This window comes from Sus scrofa, chromosome 7 (genome assembly GCF_000003025.6).
Source record: "Sus scrofa isolate TJ Tabasco breed Duroc chromosome 7, Sscrofa11.1, whole genome shotgun sequence".
NCBI classification, from domain to species: Eukaryota; Metazoa; Chordata; class Mammalia; order Artiodactyla; family Suidae; genus Sus; species Sus scrofa.
In genome coordinates, this window is record NC_010449.5 from 97,722,970 (window position 1) to 97,748,401 (window position 25,432).

The window sequence follows — 25,432 nt, forward strand, 5'->3', positions numbered from 1 at the left end:
CAGTTCTGGTCCCTAGTTTTACAATCGGCATTGTTCTTAGTTTTGGACGCAGAGCCTTTTAGGCCCAAGGCAAAGAGTGGCCCCCGAAAGTCATTAATCATTCCAGTAATTAATTCTTTCAAAAAAATATTTATGGGCCACCTGTTCCTCAGACTAAGCGCTGTGCTAGAAACTGTCATATAGTGATGAGCAAAATGGAAATGTTTACAAGTTATTGAGAGTGATGGCATTAATCACATAATCTTACCAGCTTGGAATTTTTGTTTTTTTTTTTTGTCTTTTTAGGGCCACACCTGCTAGGAGTCAAATGGAGCTGTAGCTGCCGACCTACACCACAGCCACAGCAACGCCAGATCTGAGCTGCATCTGCGACCTACACCACAGCTCACGGCAATCGGATGCTTAACCTACTGAGGAAGGCCAGGGATTGAACCCACATCTTCATGGAGACTAGTCAGGTTTGTTACCAGTGTGCCACAGCTGGAACTCCCCAGTGTGGAATTTTGGAATTGCACCAAAAAGGGAGGAAACTGGGTGCTCTGAGGCCGTAGAGCCAAGTGTGTACTCGATCTGATCTGGGGGAGGTAGTCAGGGAAGGCTTCCTTGAGGAGGAGACATCTCACAGAAGTATGAGGATGAGGAAGAGTTAACGAGAGTTAACGAAAGTTAACTAAGTTGGGGGGGGGCATTCCAGATGGAGAGAAGGGCGTGTGTGAGAGTCGCGTGGCTGGGGGAGGGGAGCACAGCCAACTTGAGGAACTGAAAGGAGCCCGTGTGTGGCTGGAGCACAGACAGAGAAAGAAGAAGTGGGTCAGATGGGGCCAGGATTCTAAAACCCAAATCAGTCCTTTGAGCTGGAGAGAGACATCCATACTGGATGCACAGTCAGGACACAACCAAATATGCTTCCTTAGTCCCAGAGTAAATAGAGAGGAGGAACTTTATGTACAAATAAGTGAACCAATACCAGAAGTTCAGGAGAAGGTAAATTCACTACAAGAAATATTCCAGGAATTCCCGTCGTGGCTCAGCGGGTTAAGGACCCAACATTGTCTCTGAGGATGTGGGTTTGATTCCTGGCTTTGTTTAGTGGATTAAGGATCTGGTGTTGCCACAAGCTGTGGCATACATTGCCGATGTGGTTTGGATCCACTGAGGCTGTGGCTGTGGTGTGGCTGCAGCTGCAGCTCTGAGTCAACCCCTGGCCCTGAAACTTCCGTATGCTGCAGGTGCAGCCTAAAAATGGGGGTGGGGTAGAAATATTCCACAAAACCTCAGAAGACAAGCATATCCTCAGAGGGATAGATGATGAATGGATAAAGATCTAGTACCACATGAGACATCTCCATTTCCAGCCATGCTCCCAGCAGAAGCCTGGCCTGGCTCTGCCCCTTCCAGGCCAAGCTGCCACAGTGATTTTGCCTCTGGGCGCCATGGCATTCTGGGCCTGTGACTGTCATGGCATTGTTCCATTGTATTGCCATCAAGGTTTGCTGCTTGCCTCTACCATAGACTCTGTGTTCCTTGAAGGCAGGGACCTTGCCCTACTTGTTTTTTTCTTTCACAGGGCCCAGCAGAGTGCCTGGCGCATAATAGGTGCTCAGTAAGTGTTGCCTGAAGAAACACACACTGTCCTGCCCGTATAAATTCTGCGAGGGGATCAGGATGATGGAAGGGAGCAGTTGCCTAACTGTCTGCACCCTCAGGACTCACAGCAAAAATTTCAGGAGAGCCAGCTGTCTTTGACATCTGTTTTGTTGCAAAATCTTAAATTTGTTCTTAGAGTTATCAAATCCAGGACCTTGTCCTTGTTTTTCTTGTGGGTGTTTCCGTGGGTCTGTCCAGCTCATCAAGTCAACAGGAACAAGGCTGGATAAATGCCCAGTCCTCTCCACCGGCCTATGATACGAATATTCTAAGTACAAGTAGTCTTTGTAGGTCCAAGATCGGTGTGCACACCCCTTGTTTCCTTTTGTCCATACAAGATCCCTGTGAAGTATTGAACTAAAAGTGGTTAAATGGCCCATCCAAGTTACTACGGCAAATCGGTCTGGCCTCAAGGCTTTTCTCTGCCATTCATTCCACTTCCTTCTTCCCGACTCCTGCGTTTTCCTTTCCCCACCTTGGAAGGAGGAGGTTCTCAGCAGCCACAGTCTGGGAGATGCTCCAGGTAGCTCTGTGGGCCTTGTTCCTGCCGAGCTGAGCACTGGCAAGCTCTGGGACCCTGGGCTGCAGAGATTCGGGTACCAGAGAAGGGAGAGAGTTAGATAAGCCAGATCTGCTTTCTCTTGGGCTCTTGGAGGCAACCTGATTCAACCTGCAGCTACAGAGCTGGCATCCTGACCCAGACGCAAGCAGCCAAGAGCAGCTGGGAGGCTCTCGGTATGAAACTGAAGACTGACCGCTGCCAGGAGGGGAGAGGGAGCTATTTCCTCCCAAGCACAAGGCCAGGGAGCCTGTGGGCTGGAGACAAGCTAGAGTTGTCAATGAGCGCTGGACCCAGATGACACCTGGCTTCCACAAGATGGGAGCCAGAGGCCTGTGCTAGAACTACCCTCCCCGGATAGGCACTACCACACCCTCCTTCAGGAGAATGAAACCAAACCAGCTCTTACTCTTCCCACCCCTTTGGAGACCAAAGCTATGGTAGGGCTCAGTGGTCCGATCCAAAACCTAAAGAATCATGACATTTTTTTTCTACATCAAAAAAAATTTGCAGAGTTCCGGTGGTGGCTCAGCGGAAACGGATCTGACTAGCATCCATGAGGACACAAGTTCAATCTCTGGCCTTGCTTAGTGGGTTAAGGATCCAGCATTGCCGTGAGCTATGGTATAGGTTGCAAATGCGGCCCGGATCCCGTGTTGCTATGGCTGTGGTGTAGGCCAGCAGCTACAGCCCTGATTTGATTCCTAACCTGGGAAACTCCATATGCCATGGGTATGGCCCTAAAAAGACAAAAAAAAAAAAAAAATCACTAAATAGGATCTCCCGTCATGGCTCAGTGGTAAGAAGCCTGACTAGTATCCATGAGGATGTGAGTTCCACCCCTGACCTCACTCAGTGGGTTAAGGATCAGGCATTGCCATGAGCTGCAGTGTAGGTCACAGATGCAGCTCAGATCCCACGTTGCTATGGCTGTGACATATGTCGGCAGCTGCAGCTCCGATTCGACCCCTCACCTGGGAGCCTCCATATGCCTTGGGTGCAGGCCTAAAAAGAAAATAAAAAACTCACTAAATAATTGCTGAGTGCTGAGTTTTAGGCATTTCCTTAAAGAGGAAAAGGGCAGTCTCTATTCTCAAGATATTTACAGTTGGAAGGTAAGCTGACACCCAAAAATTACACGTAAAAAAGAATATGGCCAAGTGTCATAAAGAGAGGATTAGAATCTGCCTTAATGAAGGCAAACCACAGGGAGCCCATCAGGGAGCCCACTGGTCTTGAATGGCACCTGAAGTTAAAGCTGGAAGACAAATCCATGGCAAATGCCTATGATTCTAGGCCACCAAGCAGTTTCCATGGATGCAAGCTTCTTTTCTTAACTAAGAAGATAATAATAAATAATCAAGCACTTATTAGAGTCAGGCACCCGGTGATGTGAGCGCTTTGCATCCTCCACCTCGAGTCATCATTAGACACACCCCGAGTGGGGACTCTTACCTTCCTATTTTACAGCTGAGGAGATTGAGGCCTTGAGAGTAAATTCAAGAACTCAGCCAATGTCAATCAGCTGGAGAGAGTTGGAGGTGGGATAGAAACCCTTACATATGTAAAAATTTAAACATTATAGAAATCTATAAACATCTACCCTGTTCCCAAAGTGGAAAAAAACCTCCCCACAGATCCTGGGGACACGCTCCATGGTCCTGCGGCGTAGTTCAAATTCCGGTGACATCTGTCTCTGGGGCCAGGCTCTTGGACTCTAGAGGTCCCTGGGAGAGGCTGAATCCAGCTGATCCAGGCAGGAGAAGGCAAGGTGAGGAAAGTCAAGACTCCCTGTCTCAGAACTCTGGAGAATTGGGGGAAATTTCCCTGGGCCACACCTGTCTGAGATGTTCTCTGAATCTAATGTCCTGGCCCTAGGCTGTGTCCTAAGCCCCTAAACTCGCACAGGTCTGACTAGGCTGCACCTGCTTGCTCATGGTGCTGGAACTTCCCTCCTGTGTCTCAATGAATCATAAGCTGGTAATTCTGACAGAGACGTTAGAGATTATGTAGCCCAACACCTTCCATTTATAATATTACACAGTGACAGTAACTAATGGCAGAGCCACTGGGACGTTTTTTCCTTATTTCGGTAAAAGGTCATCTTACCATTAGGCACTGGTGTCGGTGATATCCCTGGATAGCAAAACTCAGGAAGGAATCTTATAACTGTTGTGCACCTCCACTGAGGACCTTCGTGAAACCCCATCTTTAATAATTTGCTCTCTCTAGGACCCCTCTTCTTTGTGGGAGAGACCTGTGGGTGGGTAGGGGGGTGAGGGAGCAGGGTAGTGCATTTCTCTAATGCTGAGAAAAGAAGCCCTTCTGCTTCCTCACCTGGAGCCCCCAGCCTCTCTGCCATGTTCCAGGCCAGCAGCCATCCATTTTGTCCGCCAGGCTGCTTATCGTCTTGACCCACTGGCAGTCAGAGCTAAGCTCATCCTTTTACCTGCTGGCTGCTTATCTGGGACACATGATGTGTGGAGAGCAGGCTTCCAGGCAGAGGGGAGCCAAGCCTTTCCCGCTCAGAGCCTGGCAGAGGAGGGGAGCAGCGCTCACACGCTAGGTCTTCTCCAGGATCTTGTGCCCTTATTCTCCATTTGGGACAGCAAATATCTGTGCTTGGCACCACGGGGTAAGGAGCAGAGCACAGGCGGGAATGCCTGCAGCAAGAAGACACCACTGCTGTTCTTCTCTCTCAGCTATAAGGAGCCACCCATGCCCGCTGACCACTTTGCTCACCTTCTCCTAGGACCCTCGAGCCACCTCTGCAGCCCATCTCCTGGGCTCCACCCTGCACCCCCGCCTCCACTCCTTTTCAGGAACCAAACCCCTGAAAAGCATGGTAGGTTCCCATAGCAATGGACCTTTTAGCTGTTTCCATGGCAACCAACACCCAGACCATTTAGTTGCCAGTCAACTGACAGCTGTAAGTGAATAGGATTCAGTGAAGAATCCGAGGGCTAGGCTGGGGGATTCGCTCCATAGAAGAAAACACAACCACCCCAGATGACTCAACTCTTCTCAAGACTTTTTTAGACAACACCTGTGGAGAGCCAGCACCACCTTCTACCTCGGGTCACACCGGACTGCCTTTCCCATTCCCCCACCGCCATCGCGGCACACCCCTCAGCCGAGTATCTCAGACCTTTAAATCCCCCAGGCTCTTTTTCCTGTTCTATCTCCCATCCAAAGAGCCCTTGGGAAGAACACTCGTTCAAGGTAACCATCACCTTGACAGCGTTTCTCACACAGAACTTTTTCCTCTGTGTCAAGGCTCTTCCTATGTATCACGGTCCTGTCCTCATCCCAACGCAGTCATTTAAGCAACATTTGCTTTTTGGATGGTCAGATGTGACTGGCTAATCTCAGATCATCTTCCCTTAGTCCAGACCTCACCTATGTCAAGCCACCTTCCTACATGGGTGTTCTCAGAAAACAGACTGTTTGATCAACCTTTGCAAAGTATAATTAGGATCAACCTGTTTCCTTTCAAAAGTCAACTAAGATTTCAAAACCAAGCATAGGGGATTAGCAATTACTCCATGCTCATTGCTTTTCATTAGCCTGAGGATTGGACTAAATGCCAGGCCTCCCACCTAATACTCACCCAAACTGGGAATATTAGGTATTGAGTTCCCTTCATTCTGTAAGTAGGAGTGCCCCTCATGGTTATTAAACCACTGGAGTTTGGGGTTTCTCTACCCTGGAATTCACACGAGAGGAGCTAAGCCTCCGTGGCTTGCTCAGTGGACTGGGAAAGTGTAGTGTGTCACCGGGAAGAGCATGACCTTTTTGCGGGGGTGGGATGCTGGGAACCATCTGTACAGAGATGACCTTTCAAACTAATCCCGCCAAGGGAGCCCGCCCCGGCTCACTGCTGCAGGCTCCATGGAGCCTCACAATGGCTGGTAAATAGTTCTACGCTGTGGCGTGATTCCTCTGCTCTGATGAAGGGTATACACCAGTGGAACTGCTTTTCTGCTGCCTTCTCTCAACATAAGAGCAGGAATACAAAATGCAGGGCAGGCAGCTGTTAGCCTCAAGGAAGCTTAGCAACATGAGTCTTCTGGGAATGGGGAAGAGAGCGGACGCCTAGGAGAACTGAGCTTTGCCGGGCATGTGGGAAAGTTCCCGTGCCCAGAGGATGGCCTCATTTCTGTGAGGTGACATATCCTCACACAGCAGATTGAACCTTCTGGTTTTCCCTCATACCCAGATGAGAACAATGTCTGTCTCTGAGAACAGCGAACAACGACTGATTGTGTACCAGGTGCCAGGGGTCATTCTAGATGTTTTAACGCATTGCCTCATTTAAGCCTCAGAGCTCTACTGTTATTATCCCTATCTTAACAGATAAGGAAACTGAAGCACAGAGAGGTTAAGGGATTTAAAGATCATTCTGGTAATCCCAGGGAAGCCAGGATCCAACGACCAACAGTCTGAAGGCAGAAGCCACAGCAGGTCGCCGCCGTTGGAATTCAGACAAGTCTGACAGAGCCAGGGTCCAGCATGGGAGACAGAGGGGCCTGTCCCTCTAGACACAATGTGATAGAAAACACAAACATCTTAGCTGGTGTATAGTGGTTGGATGGCTCCCCGAATTAACGAGGAAATCTTGGCTTTTGGTAATGTCATTCCCAATCTATGGCTGTCCCCTGGTGGTTTTCCTGGGAAACTCACAAGCCCAAGGAATCTAGTGAAATTAGTGGGATGAAAAGACCTGGACCAAATGACAAATTGGCTGCATAAGCACCCAACCTATAAGGGATGACTTTCTAAGGTCCAAGTTTCCCAACTCCTTTGTGAACAGGGTTGTATTCCCCGCAACAGCTAAAAGCTGAAAGCACCCTGATTCGAAACAGACAGCCAAACGTGTGCCCCATGACTATACTTTGAACTTCAAGAGCAGGACACTGAAAGCCTTATAAATAATTCAGCCACTACCTGCTCCACCTTCACATGTCACCTTCTAGGCTTTCTTCATGGCAGAAGGTTCCCAAAGGTTCCCATGCTTATGTTCACTTGTAACTTCTGACGTCCTGCCCCCACCCCAAGTTCAGTCTCCTTCACCTTGTAGATATTGTTATTCTAGGTGATGTCTGCTTTCGGGGCTTCTCTCAAGCATGCTTGGTGATATAGGACTGGGCAAAATGAAGCAAACCAGAAGGTCCTGTCGTGTAAGACAGAGAGGTGAGGCCTAACTGTGAGAAGAGGAGGAAAGGCAGTTACTGAAAGCCCTGTCTTTACTGCACTCTGGGACCCCAGGACTGGGTGCCCCCCTTCCCTGGATCCAGGAGAATATAATCTGTGTGAAAGCAGGTGTCCACAGCCAAAATGCAGAAGACAAGACTGACAAGTTTTTTTTTTATTCAAAGGGACATTTCCAGGTGCATAAAGAGGCTACAGGTTAATGCTCTTTAAAAAAAAAAAGAAAAAAGTCAAGCATCTGCTAAGGAAGTGCTACATTTAATGAAAACCGCCTAAGATAGAAAAGGAGACATGAGCTAACAACATAGAACCAGCCATTGGAGGTGAATTTCTGTCATGGAACACCTTCCCCCACTGCAACATTGGACACGGCTGCACCCGTAAAGCAGCAGAGCTAGAGGTGATGCCGAGCGTCAGGAAGGAGGCTCACTGGCCAGATGCACTGAGGCACATGGAGAGGAGGAATCTGCAGGTGGGAGATCCCAGCTAGTGGGATGTGGTTTGAAACCCGTCCTCCGCTGCAAGGCCCGGTAACCCTAGGGCAAGTTAGCCGGTATCCCCAAGCAGCCTCATTCGGGTCTTGTCTGGTTGGACCCTCCTGATTCCAAAAGGAAAAGAAAAACAAAAACTGAAGGCAATTAAATCAATCCCTACATTCTCATGCCCTCCTCTCCTTCAACCCTTAAACAAAGGATGTTACAAGGGCAACAGTTCTGAGCTCTCAGGAAATAGGGTCTTAGTTGTTTTTGGAGCGTTCAGAGGCATGATACAGCCTTCTAGGAAATTCCTTTCATCTTATGGCACTGAGTGAGTTTAGACTTGATTTCTCCTCCCCTCCCTCCATCCCTGCTCTGTCACCCCCAGATGCACAGAGTGGCACTGAAGAGCTCTAGCTTTCAATCTGTACTGGGATTTGCCAGCAGAAGAGACACTGGTCATTGTCATCCTGAAGTTTCCACTCCACCACCAGTTTTATCTGGAGAAAGAGAAAAAGAGTTGGGAAAAGTGAATCCAAGACCTCACCTCAATCCAGAAGGGGTTTACCTACGAATCTCAGATGTAAATTGTTACAAACTGCCTAATTCCTCATCCTCTTTTTTTTTTTTTTTTTTTTTTTTGTCTTTTGTCTTTTGTCTTTGTTGTTGTTGTTGCTATTTCTGGGCGCTCCGCGCATATGGAGGTTCCAGGCTAGGGGTTGAATCAGAGCTGTAGCCCCAGCCTACGCCAGAGCATAGCAACGCAGGATCCGAGCCGCGTCTGCAACCTACACCACAGCTCACGCAACGCTGGATCGTTACCCACTGAGCAAGGGCAGGGACCGAACCCGCAACCTCATGGTTCCTAGTCGGATTCGTTAACCACTGCGCCACGACGGGAACTCCCTCATCCTCTTCTTAAATCATTTCATCATGAAGGCTACTGGGGATGTAGGCACAGCCTGTGTCCTTAAGCTGAGAGGACAAACCAAGTTACACCTAGGACTTGGTGTTAGCAATACCACATCCCGGTCTAGTCAGCTTACAAATACAGTTTCTAAAGCATTCTTTTCCCTCTTAGATCAATGGTACACAAATGAAGCTGGACATGAAAAATAATTTCACCTTGAAACAATTTTGCATGAATTTTGACCATCTGACCCAGTTTTTCCAACTTTATGCAGAGCAGAGAGTAAAATATTGATTCTTAGGTCCCAGGAAACTTGTTAGCTGGAAAAGGAAATAGTAAAACACAAAGAATGTCCAAAGAAGTTTAAGGTTGTATGAGTAATCTCAGGGACAATGACCCTCTGTGGCAATATAGGTTTTTTTTTTTTTGTCTTTTTGCTATTTCTTTGGGCCGCTCCCGCGGCATATGGAGGTTCCCAGGCTAGGGGTCGAATCGGAGCTGTAGCCACTGGCCTACGCCAGAGTCACAGCAACGCGGGATCCAAGCTGCGTCTGCAACCTACACCACAGCTCATGGCAACGCCGGATAGTTAACCCACTGAGCAGGGGCAGGGACCGAACCTGCAACCTCATGGTTCCTAGTCGGATTCGTTAACCACTGCGCCACAACGGGAACTCCGGCAATATAGTTTTGATCACTGCCCTTAAACTGTTTTTTGATAATATACCTCCTTAGAGATCTCTGCCTTGACTTGCTACATGCATACTAGGAATTGTCTCTTCTAATCCTTAATGAATTACTGGCACTTTACCAGTCCTTTCTTATGTGGATATTGGCTTACTTGCTTTTAGTTACAAACTCTCTCTCTCTCTTTTTTCTTTTGAACTTTTTAGGGCTGCACCTGCGGCATATGGAAGTTCCCAGGCTGGGGGCTGAACTGGAGCTACAGCTGCTGGCCAACCCACAGCCACAGCAACAGGGGACAGAGCCTCATATGTGACCTACACCACAGCGCAGAGCAACATCAGATCCTTAACCCACTGAACGAGGCCAGGGATCGAACCTGAGCTCTCATGGATACTAGTCAGGTTTGTTACTGCTGAGCCACTATGGGAACTCCAAGACTAGTATATATTAATTACTGTTTCCCTTCAGGCTCAAATTAACAAAGATTAAGCTGGTTTTCAAATGAAATGTAATTCACTTAACAAGAACGACTACATATGAAGTGTCTACTCTGCATCAGGCCCTAACCAGACCCTGAGTTCCTGAGGCTCAGAAATGCCCATGATCACATGGCTGCTCTGCAGAGTAACCTACACATCTGCTCTTGACCTTTAGGATCTCTGATATCCCTTAAGCAGAGACTCCCTATATTGGAGTCTCTTTAGAATGTTCTTTAATTACATGTGGTTTCTTGGTAATAAATGGCCAGATTGCTCCCAGTTCTACTAAATCTCCTTTTAAGAAATACAGCTCCTTTTCTTCATGGAAAAAAGTAATCCCTTTATTTCTTCCATTCTTTGTCCTTTCTTTCCTTTTTTTTTTTTTTTTTTTTGGCTGCACCCATAGCAGATGGAGGTTCCCAGGCCAGGGGTTGAACCTGCACCTGAGCTGTGGCAGTGACAAGGCTGGATCCTTAACCTGCTGTGTCACAAGGGATCTCTTCCTCCAGTCTTATCAAGATTCCTATCTTTGCCACAGGCCCATTCCAGTGGGCTCGATATCACAAGTGTTGGGTTGAAAAAGAAACAGGGATAGCAAGGTGAGCCAGAGGTGAAAGACGAGGGTAGAGGAGAGAAAGAAGAGAGGAAAAAGCCACCACTTTGCTGCGGACTAACAAACTACTGCTCTCTGCTTCAGAGATTAACGGGGGAACCATGTTTTTCTGATGACCAATGCTATGGCTGCTCGAATGCTTGAACTATTTGATACCTGACCAAAACTTGTAACACTGCGCAGGTGTTGAAATACAAGACCTCGCTCTAAAGCTCGGCTGTAATATTTCTGAGCAGAATAGACTCTGTTCACATCACGGAGCACTGGCGGCTGAAAGCTCTTCATCAGTAAAGGGTGATCCACAGAGGTGGGCCCAAGAATCGGGGGAAATATCACACATAAAGAAGGCAGCGTTAGGCCGAGGCTCACCAGCAGGCTGCAGACAAGGATCAAAGGGACGCAGCGAAAGCTCTCGGCCCCAACGCATGAGTTCTTCACTCAGACTTATCTCCCTTCCCCCGGTGTGCACGTCTTCCCCAGAGAGAGAAAGGATTCCCACTCCAGTCTTTTCTTCCTGGCCCCTCTCCTCGGATTTCTAATCTAGTCACAAGGCCTGCGGGGTCCTCAACCATGTCACTTACAGAGGGGTACTCGGCCTTCACTGGCAGTTTATTCAGGTAGCTGTAGGTCTGGTCTTTCTGGATGGGGCAGTTGATTCCGCTCTTACAACCATCGGGGTCGGGGATGGGAAACGGAATCGGGACGCCCATCACGATGCCGTGCACCACGGCTTTGCTGCCTTTCGACTGAGTGTCTAGGAGAAAACAAGACAATCAGAGGGCGAAGGAAACAGCCCGCTGCCAAAGCGGAACTGAAAAATTCAGACATTCTCAGGATATTCTCAAGCCATGGCACTGCTGTGTTGGCAAATTGCGTCTGTGCCTCTTCATTCCTGGGGTCTTACTTCTCTTTGTTGTCATGTTTAGGACTCTGTGAATGCTACAAAGCAAGCACTCGGTCTGAAACCTGAAAAATTACTGCATTATGCAAAAAAAAAAAAAAAAAAAGCCATCAGTGGGGGCTGTTTTCTTTGCTCTGAACTCTGTGTTGCTCTTCACTGCTTTTCAGAGTTTCTCAGGAGAATCAGAGCTATCTGGATATATAATCCAATGCAACAACCTAACTGATTTTTGGCAATGAACTTGCTGTTTGCTCTTTATATCAGACTCTGTCAAAGTGTGTTGTGCAACTTAACAATGGATGGGAGACTGATCTCGGAATTCTCAAATACCCTGCCCAAAGGATTCCATTAGGAATGAGGAAGAAAGTGGGAGACAACCTGGAAAGAGGGACTAGGAGTCTCCACAGAGACGCCATGGGCTGTGAAAGCGGTAACTCTTTGGAAACTGGGTAAGAGAAAGAGGTACACTTCTTGCTAACCTCTACCCTCCGAGTCACAAGACAGGCAGGAGGAATACCTTTAAAGCAACCTATGAGCTATTAGGTTATTCTGGAGATCCAGAGCATTGACTCCGTTTATTTCTGTCTGGGTTGGGAATTTTGTTTAGAAGGCACTTTTTTGATTTGGAACAGCACAGGTGATAAGGCATTGTCCAGGAGAGACAACAACTGTATTTATTTATTTTATTTTTTTGGTCTTTTTAGGGCATATGGAGGTTTCCAGGCCAGGGGCTGAATCAGAGCTACAGCCACAGCAATGCAGGATCCAAGCAGTGTCTGCAACCCACACCACAGCTCAGGGCAATGCCGGATCCTTAACCCACTGAGTGAGGCCAGGGATCAAACCTGCGTCCTCATGGACGTTAGTCAGACTCGTTTCCTCTGAGTCACACCGGGAACTCCAGAGACAACAACTCTAGAACTTAGAACTGTCTTTAGGCTTACGAACAAGAGGTGATAAGAACTTTGAGACTGTTTTTTTCTTTTTTTGGAGGGGGGGCACACTTGTGGCATGTGGAAATTCCTGGCCCAGGGATCAAAGGATCAAACCCCTGTCACAGCAGCGACCCAAGCCGCAGCACTGACAACACAGGATCCTTAACCTGCTGAGCCCTAAGGGAACGCCTGAGAATTCCTTATTAGCTTGTCTAGTTCCATAGTATACTAGTGGGGTTTGTTATTGCTGAGCCACAATGAAAACTTCAAAAGTTCAAATTTCTTGACTGTTTCCCAGTGAGTTCCCTAAACCTTATAGTCTAAAGATTGTTCGTACATTTTCAGGCAGAATATAGACTTAATAGCTGGAAGACATATTGCTTGAAATAACATTTTGGAGGAGGTCCAACGTCTACAGAATTGAGGTCTATATTAACACTGTGCAGTCTGTAGCCAAACAGAATTGACATCCCATGAAATCTGCTGTCCCACATGGACCAAAATAGGACAGAGAGAAGCCAAGCCGTCTTCTCTGACCTGTGAACACATGGAAATCCCCTGTCTGCTTCAAGGGAGTCTGACAACTCCGATAGACTCGAGGTAACACGCATATGGGAAGCCAGTCATGAGAAGGGTTTGTCAGGGCAGAGGGCATCCTAGCTTTGCCCAGGGCGGAGGTGAGGTCACAGAATTCCTGACTGCAATTCCCTGCCCTCATGTTCCCATGCTCATTGCAATACTTGAGACTGATGCTATGCTTTCAGGTGAATTTGAAGGTAAGAACCACGTATACTCACTACTGGTGAAGGTGACATTCACACTGTAAGACTGTCCTTTGTGCAGCTGGCAGGGCTGGGTGGGACATGGGTTCACATTCACTTCCTTTATCACTCCAACCCCCGAGCCTGCAAAAGAAGAAAAATGTAAAGGAATGGGAAGGAAAACAAGCCACTCCGTCTCCTACCTAATGGGAAGGCGCTCCGCCCTCCCAGTGAAGGCGAGCTCCTTCTCCTCTGACCATCAATGGGCTCGGGGAACTGCTCGTATCTGATGGGTGAAGGGGAATTAAGGAAATGACTGAGTACATATAGCTGGCCCCCCGGCTCTATATCCTGGGAGGGCCGTACCCGGGAAAAATCATTCCCACTCCTCCTTCCACCCTGACATAGGATTTTAAAGCAGCACACACAAAGTATGAGCAACGGCTCAAGTCACAGAGCCACTACTTTTTGGAATCTTGAGAAAGGCTGCTCCCAAACGGCCCTGCCCCACCACCGTTCATTCCTGCCCTGGTATCTCCAAATCAGCGGTCTTGTATACCCCTCTCAGTGGGAAATGAGGCATGCATCCACGGTAAACAGATGAACACTCTGCCCTGGAGTCTGTGTTCTTTAAAATAAGTGTCTTTGAGGCAGGGGGTGTCTTTTTTTTTTTTCTCCCCCCCAGTCAAGACAAGGACAAAAGTACCTTGACCAAAAAAGGTTAAGGACAAATCTTTTTTATTTATTTATTTATTTTTTTTTTTTTGTCTTTTGTTGTTGTTGCTATTTCTTGGGCCGCTCCCGCGGCATATGGAGGTTCCCAGGCTAGGGGTTGAATCGGAGCTGTAGCCACCGGCCTACGCCAGAGCCATAGCAACGCAGGATCCGAGCCGCGTCTGCAACCTACACCACAGCTTCAACGCCGATCGTTAACCCACTGAGCAAGGGCAGGGATCAAACCCGCAACCTCATGGTTCCTAGTCGGATTCGTTAACCACTGCGCCACGACGGGAACTCCAGGACAAATCTTTAAACATCCTCTTCCTTCATCCAGGCCCCTGAAACTGGGCAGCTGACTGGGAGAGAATGCCAAGTGGACAAGAGAGTAAGGGCTTCAGCTCCACCACTCTTATGCCACTGCTGAGAGCTGGACTCTGGGATCCGATGCCTGGATTTGAAATCTCACTGGCCCCATTACTTACTGTGGAACCTCAAGGCAAGTTACTTAACCTTTCTGGGTATAATAATAGTATCCATCTCATAGGATAACAATAGTACCGAGTATGTGTGCATTAGGTAAGCTAATACACATATAGCTCTAAAATATCTGCTTGGAACATAGTAATGCTATATAAGTTTTCATTGTATGGGGATTTAGTTCATGAATTCGATCTAGGATAGCTGTTCCTGAGCGGGTTAGCAAACTTCCTTTTGATACAAAAGGTGAGTCTAGGGAGTTCTCGTCCTGGCTCGGTGGCTAACGAACCTGACTAGCATCCATGAGGATGTGGGTTTGATCCCTGGCCTCACTCAGTGGGTTAGGGATCTGAGCTGTGGTGTAGGTCGCAGACTCAGCTCGGATCTGGCATTGCTGTGACTGTGGCGTAGGCCAGAGGCTACAGCTCCAATATGACCCCTAGCCTGGGAACTTCCATATGCCACAAGTGCAGCCCTGAAAAGACAAAAGACGAAAGACAAAAAAAAAAAAAAAAAAAAAAAAAGCACGTGAGTCTCTCAACTCAAATTTTTTCTGTGGGTAGAAATTATGGATCTAGACAATAGAATGGGCTCTTTCTGTCTCCAAAGGCAAATGCATGAAGACAGGAAATGGCAAGTTGAACGCACTTTGTCATATTAACCAACATTGCTCCAGCTAGGTCGGAAAATGAGACTATTGCAGTCTATTATCCCCAACTTGTGGCTCCATCATGGCAAAGTCCTCAAACAATAAATACAAGATTCTCTTCTCCGAGCACTCTCTTCCACTCGGTCCCATCTTCTAGGCCAGGGGAGAATTGGAACTTTAATCAACAACTTACTGAAAATCAGTGTTGAGGCTACAGCTTTCAACTTCCAGTGTCTACCTGCTTTCAGTAAGGCTGGGTTACGTGATCAAGTAGGAACTGAGTAAAGGGTAGTACTTGAAGCTCCTTCATCCAGTTTTTTTTTTTTTTTTTGGTTTGTTTTTTCTTTCTGATAAGAAGTTCTTGGATCTCCAATGTCAAAAGAGCAAACCTCTTAGTCCTAACCTACAAAAGTTGCAAAACTAGACACTGGGACCCTATTTCTCACCTGGAAATACCACTCCAGGGGAAAGGGGCCTAGAGTGGAACTCAAAAATCCTTTTGATGTGGGCCCTAAGGTTTTTAATATTGTACTTCCCAATTCAAAAGTAAACTGAAAGTCTGTAACGGAAGCCCTCTTTCCCTTAAGAAGTTCTTGCCATAGATGTTCACCTGCTTTTTTTTCCAATGAGCAGAACAATGCTGGGGTTTAGTTTCCTTAGGTGGTGGTTGTTTTTTTACTGTTAACTTTGAAACCCCAAGTGACTTACAAACACTCACTAGTTTCTTACTGCTTACTAGCTCTAAGAACTTGGGCAAGTTACTCTAGGTGCCTGTTTCCTCATCTGTAAAACAGATTGTGAGAACGGAATGAGTTGGTCGAGCTAACACAGTGTCTTCATCCAAATGTTGGCCACTAAGTTTAGTGGAGGCAAAGACAGTAATTTGAGGTAATAATAGCATCTTTCAAGTGCCAGTCTCCTAGTTCCATGGGGGAGCATTTGTTAAGGATTAACAAGCCAGTGGTTTTTGTTCTTCTATCAGTCCTGTCCCCTAGTCTCCAACTTTGCTTTTGGCTCAACATGAATTCGGATAACATAGTGGAAAGAGTATTTATTGTCTCATTCACTTTTCCAGCGCATATTTATTGAGCAGTCAGCATTACCTGGGCACTAGATAGAAAGGAGGACATTTATTCTGGGTGTCATTCTGCTGTGTGACTGGGTAAGTTAGCTAACGTTTCTGGAATTTGGTGATTCACTCCAGGATCGCCGAGGTTCCCTCCAGCTCACAAGTTTTATAAAATCCGTTCCATGCCTCTTTATCATTACACTTCTCTACCTCAGAAAAGTTCTGCAAGAACAGTTAATTTGATAGACCTGACTGAAGGAATTTACAATTTCTACTCGCCTGTTGTGTTTTTCAGCACACATGCCAACCACAACAGCCAGAGAGGGTTATGTGTCACTGTCACAAGTTGTGACCAGAAAGAGGAGTTTCAAAAACAGGAGGGAGAAACAAACTCGTCAGCATCACAAAATTCCACAGACCAAGGAAATCCCTAATGGAACCAACAATGAAAAGGAGAACTGACTTTTGACTTCTCAGCAAAAGGGAAATTTAAAAAAGCAAAGGGAGTGTGGAGGGAGAGGTCATCCAAAATCTTAAATACATAAATAAATACGTATTTTTACATAAAGAAAAAAGTTTTGAACCGCATCCCTTACCCACTACGCTGAATAAGAACCTTCAGATGTTTGCCCTACAAACTTTAGGAAACTTCAGCATAGGCCCATCTCCAGGAATATCCTGGGGCCCCAAACACGCTTTCCAAGGAAAGAGACAACGTTGTGAGTAGTCGGGTTTTATCGAGGCCACTACCTTGTCCCCTACCCCAACTCATTTTAGCCCACTTCACGAGAAGTCTGAGGCTGAGTCTAGACGCCCGCGGGACCCACCCAACCCAGCCTGAGGTCTTAGCATCAGGTTCCGGCGGGGGTCCCGCAGAGGGCGTGGGAACCTTGGACTGGCCCCGGGGCTCACCGCAGTCCCTGAAATGCACCGGCTCGGCCAGGGCAGAAGCGCTGAGTGTCAGGAGCAGGAACGCAGCGGCCAAGAAATGCATCGCAGCTCAGGAGGTTTCAAGCTCACGGAAGGAAAGCCAGCTGCCGCGGTCACAAGATAAACCTTCAGGGGCGGGCCGAGGGAGGAGCCCAGTCAGGCGACCCGTGACCAGCAACTGGGACCGAGGTCCGCCTGCGCCCCGCCCCCGGCTCTAGGAAGCCAGACACAGGGTCCCAGACATTCCCTATCTCCGCCCATCTGGCCTGCTCCGCAGCAAGAGAAGCTGCAGCCCTCTGCGTTCCTCCCTGCTCCTCCCTCCAGCGCTCCGCGGGGGCTTTGTGGGTGTGTCCCCGCTTCCGCAGGGGAGCATCTCTAACCAATCAAATCCTTCCTCCTCCTGCACCATCCAATAGGTGTGCCTAAAGGCGGGGCCTCTATGAGTCCCGCCTCCCGAGGCCCAGGCCGAGAAGGGGATTGGGGCAGTGCGAGAGGCGGGGTTTGTAGAGGAAAATGGCGGCCGTTCGGGGTTTATACATAACAGCTGCGGCTCTGAGAGCGGTCACCCCCTGGCAAAGGGGCAGGTACCAGCAAGCCTAGGAAGTCATTTGGGAAGGGTGTTTGGTTCTGCGCCCCCGAGACTAAGGGGAAACTAAGGCTCGTGGAGGAGGTGAAGGTTTGGCGTGAAGCTGTCCAGGTGGAGGGACATCAGGTTTGGCGTGAGGCTGTCCAGGTAGAGGTTACCGGCCTTTTGCTCCCAGGCTCACCCTCCTTCCTTGCTCAGCAGGCTCCTCGCGGCCTCTCGCGGACCTTGGGCTCTTCGGGAAATGTCGTCCTCCAACCCTGAAGCTGGCGAAGGGCAGATCCACCTTACCGACAGCTGCGTCCAGGTAAGAGGCCGGACACGGGGCGCCCGTGGCTGGCGAGGGCTGGGAGTAGGGGTACTTTCCCTTGGCTTATCCGTCTCTCTCCCTTGCCTGGAATTCTTGACCTCCCTTCCTGCATTTCAGAGGCTTCTGGAAATCACCGAAGGGTCAGAATTCCTCAGACTGGAGGTGGAGGGAGGAGGATGCTCCGGATTCCAATACAAATTTTCACTGGATACAGTTATCAACCCCGACGACAGGCAAGGAGAAAGGGGTGGGTTCTCAGAGAATGTGTGGGAGGGATAAAAGTGCCTTCAGCTTAAGGTGCTCTTTTATTCCAAATTTATTTATTATTATTATTTTTGCTTTTTAAAAAGGGCCGCACCCGCTGCATAGGGAGGTTCCCAGGCTAGGGGTCGAATCAGAGCTGCAGCTGCTGGCCTACACCACAGCCACAGCAACGCAGGATCCCAGTCCTGTCTGCGACCTTGGCACCACAGCACACAGCAACACCAGATTCTTAACCTACTGAGCGAGGCCAGGGATCGAACCCTCATCTTCATGGTTCCTAGTTGGAGTCATTTCTGCTGTGCCATGATGGGAACTCCTTTTATTACAAATTTAAGAGGTTTTTCCGAGGGTCCTGAACACCACCCTTCTCACAGAGTGGGGGTACAGTGAAGATTCATTGTCTTGATTCAAAATAACGAAGTCCTAGGAGGAAAACTGCCCTGTCTAGGTCCATAGCATAGTTGGTAGAGAGTCAGACTGGTTTAGATTCCAGGCCCTAAATCTCTACACGCTTCCTAGGAGTCATTCTAGTGAACCCTTTTGCCTCAGAGAAAACCAGCACCTGTCAAAGGTAATAGGAAAGCTTCCTCTGTATTTCAGAAAACAGAAGATGTGCACCTCTGGGCTCAGAGGGTGTTATGTTTTTGGTGTTTACAATATTCATTAATGCCTTCCTCCTGTCTTTTCAGGGTATTTGAACAGGGTGGGGCAAGAGTGGTGGTTGATTCTGATAGCTTGGCCTTCGTGAAAGGGGCCCAGGTGGACTTCAGTCAAGAACTGATCCGAAGCTCATTTCAAGTGTTGAACAATCCTCAAGCGCAGCAAGGCTGCTCCTGTGGGTCATCCTTCTCTGTTAAACTTTGACGTGATAGCAGGTGACCCAGAGATTGCTCTCATTTGTACCAATTTGAAGAACCTGGGATTTGAAGAATTCTAGAGGTTTCCTTCCAATCATGTTCTTTTTTCCATTTTATTTCTCTCAGTCCAGGAGTGCCGTATTTTGCCACTATTTATTTTCAGAATATGAAGCTTTTAGTCTTGATTTAATTTCTCCAATTGTAAGGCCAAGCCTCTAGATGCTGAGACTTAGACTTATTAACTGGTTGAAACCCAGTATAATCTGTAGAGCCTCCAGGGTTCCAGAATTTGGAGTTACTTCTCTGGCCTTCAGAGCTGTTTGTATATATGTGTATAATTATGTATAAAAGCTTCATTTTAAAGAAAGTCCTGATTTACTTGTTTTATGGATCAGGGTCACAGATTGGGTAGCTTTTGAACACTGATTACTAGACCAGAGAGGATGAGAAAGGCAAATGAAATGTTCTTTTTTTCATCTCACCCTTCCTGAGTGTGCTAGTTGACTTACCCTTATTTTCTCTGCAGCCCATTATCTACTTCCCACTTGTTATAGCAAACATGTTTTCTTCTCATACTCATGAATCTGCCAGATTCACAAAACCAATAGCTCCATCACCCAGAAAACTTGGACCTGAATCTTACTGATACTTGAATCATTTGAGAAATAGCCTCAATATTCCATATTCACACAGACATTTCAAGATTCTGTGATCATTTAATGATTTAATCTGTTTAGGGTATGTTGCTCCCCTTACCTTATAGTGTAAAATGCCTATGGTCTCACCGCATAGCAAGTTGTTGATAGAGATGATAGATACTTTGGGATTTTTTTTTTTTTTTTTAAGTTTGGACTACCAGATAAAATACAGGATGCCCATTTAATTTTTTTTTTTTTTTTTTTTTTTTTAGGGCCTCAGCCGTGGCATATGGAGGTTCCTAGGCAAGGGTCAAATTGGAGCTGTAGCTGCTGGCCACAGCCACAGCAACTCGGGATCCGAGCCACATCTGCAACCTACACTGCAGCACATAGCAATGACAGAGCCTTAACCCAATGAGCGAGGTCAGGGATCGAACCTGCATCCTCATGGATACTAGTCGGGTTCGTTATTGATCAGCCACAACAGGAACTTCCCACTTAAATGTGAATTTCAGATATACAGCAAATAATTTTTAGTAGAAGTGTGTCCCAGTGAAAACTAAAAAATATTTGCTGTTTATCTGAAATTCATATTTAACAGGGTATCTATTTTCATTTTCTTAACTTGGTAACTTTAGAGTCACTGAAAGAAGAGCTTTTTAGCCACAAATTCCAATGAATTTTAAGGTACTTGTTTAGGTATAGCACTTAAATAGGCTAAAGCGCTAGAAATAGTCCTGGTGTGTATGTGACAGTGCTTGGAGCAGCCAGCACGCATGGACAGACAGCTAAAAAAAGATAAAACCACCACCACCATGACATGATTAATGAATGCTGATGTTGGGGAAGCCACAACCAAGTTGATTCTGCAAGAATTCTTGGTTTTTTCCTCAAGAGCCTAAAAGGTCCTATCAGCAAGTCTTGCATTTCTGGACTAGCTTGAAACATTTCTATACTGGATTGGAATTAAGGGGGTTCAGTGTAAGAATTCACCATCCAGAACACAGAAATACAGAGTTTTGAGACAATGTATCTGAGATAGAACCTTACATACTTAACATTTTCAGCATGGGAAAACCTAAGACTTAGAGAAAAAAACCCATGGTGTGTGCAGCATGTACAAAAAAGGAAAGAAGGGGATGCTCAGAAACAGCAAGGGTTTTTTTTAAGCAGATTTCCATGGAAGGAGGCAGAAAGCAGCATATGGTGGAAGTGTCTGTGTGACTTTACTGAGCCATTGAAAGTTGCTGCCAACACCTGCTCAGAGTGAGACCTTTCATCTTCCTTAAAAAGATTTTTTTTGTTGTTGTGTATGAAGTGTTAAACCTGTTCTTCCGGGATATTTTTGTGTTTATTTTTTTAATTGATTTGGAGATTTTAGCACAAACGTAATAGTTTTAGTGGCTCAATAAACATTAAATTCCAATTAGGCAGGAGGAGGGCCTCCTCAAACGCCTATGTGTAAGGACCTCCTATTAATGGAAGAATTGGACGCTTGTGTTTAGAAAGGGTGGCTTTGGGAAAAATCATCTTACTTCATCAGACTGAGAAAGCTTCATAGGGAAACCTGAGGTGGTGACAAGAGGTCTCTGTTGGAGGAAGGTGCTGTAGAAGTTTCAAGAACACAGGGCATAGGGGGATCATAGCACCAAGGGGACAGCGGGCAATTGGCTTGGAATAAACAGGAGCTGTGGTAAAATAGGCTTAGGATCTTCTGCAGGCCTTTCTGACCAGGGCCTTCTCCCTGGCGGGCCATGAAAGCCAGCAGACCTTTTCACAAAGTTTCCTCACTGCATTTCATTTAGGAAAACATTATATTCTTCCTGTATCAATTAGAGGATTTTTTTTTTTTTTTTTTTTTTTTGCCTCTCCATTGCTTTGAGGAGAAGTTAGCAAGACGCTACTTACTGCAGACTTGGTTTTATTTAACTTTATAAGCTAGTGACTGCCTGGGGCAGCCAGCCCCACCTTGGCTGTAGCCAGACTTAATTGTGCAAGACCTGCTCAAAAGCGGGGGCCTCTTGGTCAACATCCAGAGCTTTCCTTGTGCAATCATGTTCTTTAGGCACGTGATTGGTAGTGACCAGTGGAATATAAACTATAGGTGTCACACCCGCCCTTAGTTCTTTGTGCGGGAATGTGACCTCTTCCAAGGAATTAGGAGAAAAGAGGTTGAGAAGTGAGAGAGGAAAGGACCACTAAAGTGGGTGTCCTGCCTCTGTCTTCTGGGAATTGAGCCCCATTCTTTTGGTCTTGTTACAAAGCGTGAGCAGTGACACTTGGCAGGAGTGTCCTCTGCAGAGAAGCGGGCCCGGCTGATCATCACGGTGTGGCCCTCCTGGGAACTCTGGCCCTGGACTGAAGTTTGCTGTTTTTTGGGTTTTTTTTTTGTCTTTTTGCCATTTCTTGGGCCGCTCTCGCGGCATATGGAGGTTCCCAGGTAGGGGTCGAATCGGAGCTGTAGCCGCCGGCCTACGCCAGAGCCACAGCAACGCGGGATCCAAGCCGCGTCTGCAACCTACACCGCAGCTCATGTCAACGTTGGATCGTTAAACTGAGCAAGGCCAGGGATCGAACCCGCAACCTCATGGTTCCTAGTCGGATTCGTTAACCACTGAGCCACGACGAGAACTCTAAGTTTGCTGCTTAAAGGAAGTAGTTTGAGAATAATTATCATCTGTCTTTAACTGGAAAATATAGTCAGACAAATATATAAAGGGAGTGTCTAAGCAGTCCATGTCCAGCAGCTGTATTTAAAAATATTTTATTTTTTTGAATAGATAATACATATGGTACAAAATTCAAAGAGACACAAAAGGGAATACAATGGGAAGTCTCCCAGTCCTGTGCCCATCCACCGTGTCACTCTCCCCACAAGCTACTACTGTTCCTAAGATTTTACCCCACATGCATAATCCCATAGGTACCATGTGAAATATGCCCAAGGGTATTCGTTACAGCATTATTTATAATAGCAAAAGGTAGGAAACAATGGAAATATCCATCAGTGGGACTGATTAAATAAATTATGATTTATCCATTCAGTGGAGAAGTATACGGTCGTAAATTAGAACCAGACAGCCCTTTATGTGCAAGTGTGTATTAAGTCAAAAAAGCAAAGTGCAGAAGAGCATGCGTAGTATGCTCTTTGTATTTCTATATGTTTGGAAGTATGTGTGTACGTATGAAACATCTCTGCAAGGGTGAGCAGGAGGGCACGGGGCAGGAGGAGGGGCAGTGCCAGTGGGGTATCTCGAGGAAAGGCAAGTCCTTTGGCTGTGTGCTGTGCGGTGGAGTGCCAAGGATGAGGTGAGCAGATCCAATTCTTTTCCCTCTTTGTTTAGACAAATAGCAATAGCAGCACATGTTACACTTTGTTGTACAGCCTTCCTTTTCCCCTTAATCCATTTTGGACATCTTATCCAGGCATTTAGGGCCACTTTTTTTTTTTTTTCTTTCTTTCAGGACTCCATAGCAATGAATTGTTTCTCACCTTTTGCTATTACAAATAATGCTATAATAACCTCTTACATATGTCATTTTACCTTTGGTGAGACTCTACCTGAAGGTTACATTTAAATTCCTGAGGTGGAATTACTGATTTAAAGAGGAAGTGCTTTTATAATTTCGAAAGATGTTGCCGTATTATCCACTTTAGAAGTTGTGTCAGTATACACTCCTGTCAGCTACATATGTGTATCTCTTTCCCCAGATGCTTGCCGACTAAGAGTTTTAACAAACTTAAATCTTTGCCAGCTTGACATATTAAAGAGTGTCTCGATGTAGTTTAACTTGCATTTCTTTTTATTATGAATAAAGGTCAGAATATTTTCATACATTAAAGAACTATATATTTTTGTAAGTCCAGTCTCCTCATCTGTAAATTGGGAATAAAAACAGTAGGGTTGTTGGATGATTAAATGAAACCTGTAAAGCATTCAACACAGTGTCTGGCACTTAGCAAGCATTTAGTAAGTTACTATGTGATGGCTGACAATCGGCGCAGCAGCTAGGAGAGGACAGTTTAAATTAAGAAAAGAACATTCATCTCCATGTCTTCAGGCACATGGAGCCTTCTTCATCTCCATTGTCATCCATCAGAGAAATGCAAAGTCAGAGCTTTCCTTGTCTTGGAAGAGTAGCAAACCTTTTGGAACCCAACCAGAGGCTGTTGGCCGAGCTGTCAAGAGGGTAGCACAGCCCCATCTCTAACATTTAGACTCAACCAACATGGTAAAGAAGTTTGGTTTAATATGAAATAAAAACAAAAAACAGAAGAGCCCGGATGTACATTTCTTTATTCCACCGTGGTTCTAAACTCCCCGCGAGTCAAGGTCGGAGTCTCTACTAGTAAACTCGGGGGTGCCAGCCATCCATTTTACGAAGGGGAAGAGGACAGATGCTTCTGAGTAGAGAAGAAACGCCATAGGAAATCTGGCTTCCTCTGAACAAGATTACGCTATTTCACGAGCTAGAAGATAGACCTCTTTATTTTTAGCACATCAAATTGATGTCCACAAAAGGAGAACGCAGGAGATATTTGTTTCGGTAAGAAGCAGTATGTCTTTAATGCAGGTCTTTGGAGACAGGCACCTGGCCGTGGTGCGCAGGAGCTGTCGCTGGGTAGATTTTGAATGCTTATTTACCTGAAACTACTGGATATTTTCTTGAGACTTGTATAAAGCCCTGGCTCCCCCTTTCTTACCAATTCCCCCTGTATTTTGCTGTTGCCCTCTTGCTGCTCTCTCAGGCTCCTTGCTCCCCTTCATGTGCATCTCTTACTAGCAAGCTAGCATCAGTCTTGCTTCTCTGAGATGAGGGGATCTTCTGCCCCTCCCTGGGGCTACAGAACTGGCAAGATGGTGAAGATGTGGCAAAATCTGGCCCAGACCAGATTGGCTTGGTGGCCGTGATGTGATGGTTCTTGAGAGGAGGTAGTGGAGTGGCCCCCTCCAACTCCTCCCTTTTTTGCTCAGTAGATGCTGAAGGACCAGCCCGGGGCAGATGTAGCCTCTGACCCAGATGTGGAATCATCAGGATGATCTGTGGATCATGGCTGGAAAGGGGGGCGTGCAGTGTCAGGCGAAGGGCCTGGCATGTCTGCACAGCTTGTAGGGCTGGTTGACGGCCATCCTTTGGTAGGCAGCCCACAGCAAGGCCAGGGCAGATGGCAGACTGGGCCTCATGGCCAGTGGCTGAAGCATTAAAGCAATTGGTGGTGTTTGAGCCAAGCAAGGGCATGGCGCTGTGGAGGCGGTGACAGAGGCTCCCAGCCAGAGCTGAAGCTGGGGGAGATGAAGAGCAGGCGAGGCTGGCTGGGAGCTGGGCTGCAGGGCCCCCTGCCCGGTGTCTTCAGATGGCTTCATGGTGCCTCCCCAGCTAGGAAGGCTTCCTCAAGGCCCCGCCTGTGGCGGGGGTCCACTTCCAGCTAACTGCTCATACTGACCCCTCACGTCTACTCCTTGGCAGTGCAGTGTGGGGGACCTGCTTCAGCCACATAACCTGGGGGGCAGTGGCAGCGGTAGGAGCCCTCCGTGTTCTCGCAGTGACCATGGACACAGAGTGCAGCAGGCCCGTTCAAGTCATCACACTCATTCACATCTAAGAGGAGGAGAAGGGGGAGAGACCTGTAGGGAGCCCAGGTGCCTCTGGCCCTCTGGCCACTAAACCCTGACCCCTGCCCTGCAGTGGAATCCTAGATGTGGCAGCCAGAGGATGAAGTCACTGCCCAAAATGAAGCAACTCACAGAGACAAA

The 25,432-nt window shown here is 47.1% G+C and overlaps 3 protein-coding genes across 8 annotated transcripts in view; 1 reads left to right on the top strand and 2 right to left on the bottom strand.

Annotated features, from left to right (window-relative positions):
* NPC2 (NPC intracellular cholesterol transporter 2) lies at positions 7,563-17,118 on the bottom strand. The gene is given in 4 exon segments (NM_214206.1): positions 7,563-8,393; positions 11,164-11,336; positions 13,216-13,323; positions 17,007-17,118. Coding segments are annotated over 4 exon segments (450 nt in total). The 5' UTR covers positions 17,089-17,118; the 3' UTR covers positions 7,563-8,306.
* On the top strand, positions 17,510-23,522 carry ISCA2 (iron-sulfur cluster assembly 2). Its single transcript, XM_003482288.4, has 4 exons — positions 17,510-17,608; positions 17,812-17,914; positions 18,035-18,150; positions 18,871-23,522. The coding sequence occupies exons 1-4, from the start codon at positions 17,538-17,540 to the stop codon at positions 19,043-19,045; spliced, it is 465 nt and encodes a 154-aa protein (XP_003482336.1). The 5' UTR covers positions 17,510-17,537; the 3' UTR covers positions 19,046-23,522.
* The window catches only part of LTBP2 (latent transforming growth factor beta binding protein 2), a 107,875-nt gene continuing 104,447 nt past the window's right edge, over positions 22,005-25,432 (bottom strand). For 2 of the 6 annotated variants that reach the window (XM_021099517.1, XM_021099519.1), the window contains 2 exons: positions 25,123-25,277; positions 22,005-24,732 (listed from right to left, as the gene is read on the bottom strand). In XM_021099517.1, the coding sequence (XP_020955176.1) occupies positions 25,132-25,277 (146 nt within the window). In that variant the 3' untranslated portion in view covers positions 22,005-24,732; positions 25,123-25,131. Of the gene's footprint in view, positions 25,278-25,432 lie in introns of all 6 variants that reach the window. The other 4 variants (XM_021099520.1, XM_021099518.1, XM_013989162.2 and 1 more) reach the window with 2 other exon arrangements.

Coding starts and splice junctions, on each gene's coding strand:
- ISCA2 (XM_003482288.4), top strand. CDS start 17,538: ATGGCGGCCGTTCGGGGTTTATACATAACAGCTGCGGCTCTGAGAGCG. Junction 17,915..18,034: donor TTACCGACAGCTGCGTCCAG/GTAAGAGGCCGG, acceptor CCTGCATTTCAG/AGGCTTCTGGAAATCACCGA. Junction 18,151..18,870: donor GTTATCAACCCCGACGACAG/GCAAGGAGAAAG, acceptor CTGTCTTTTCAG/GGTATTTGAACAGGGTGGGG.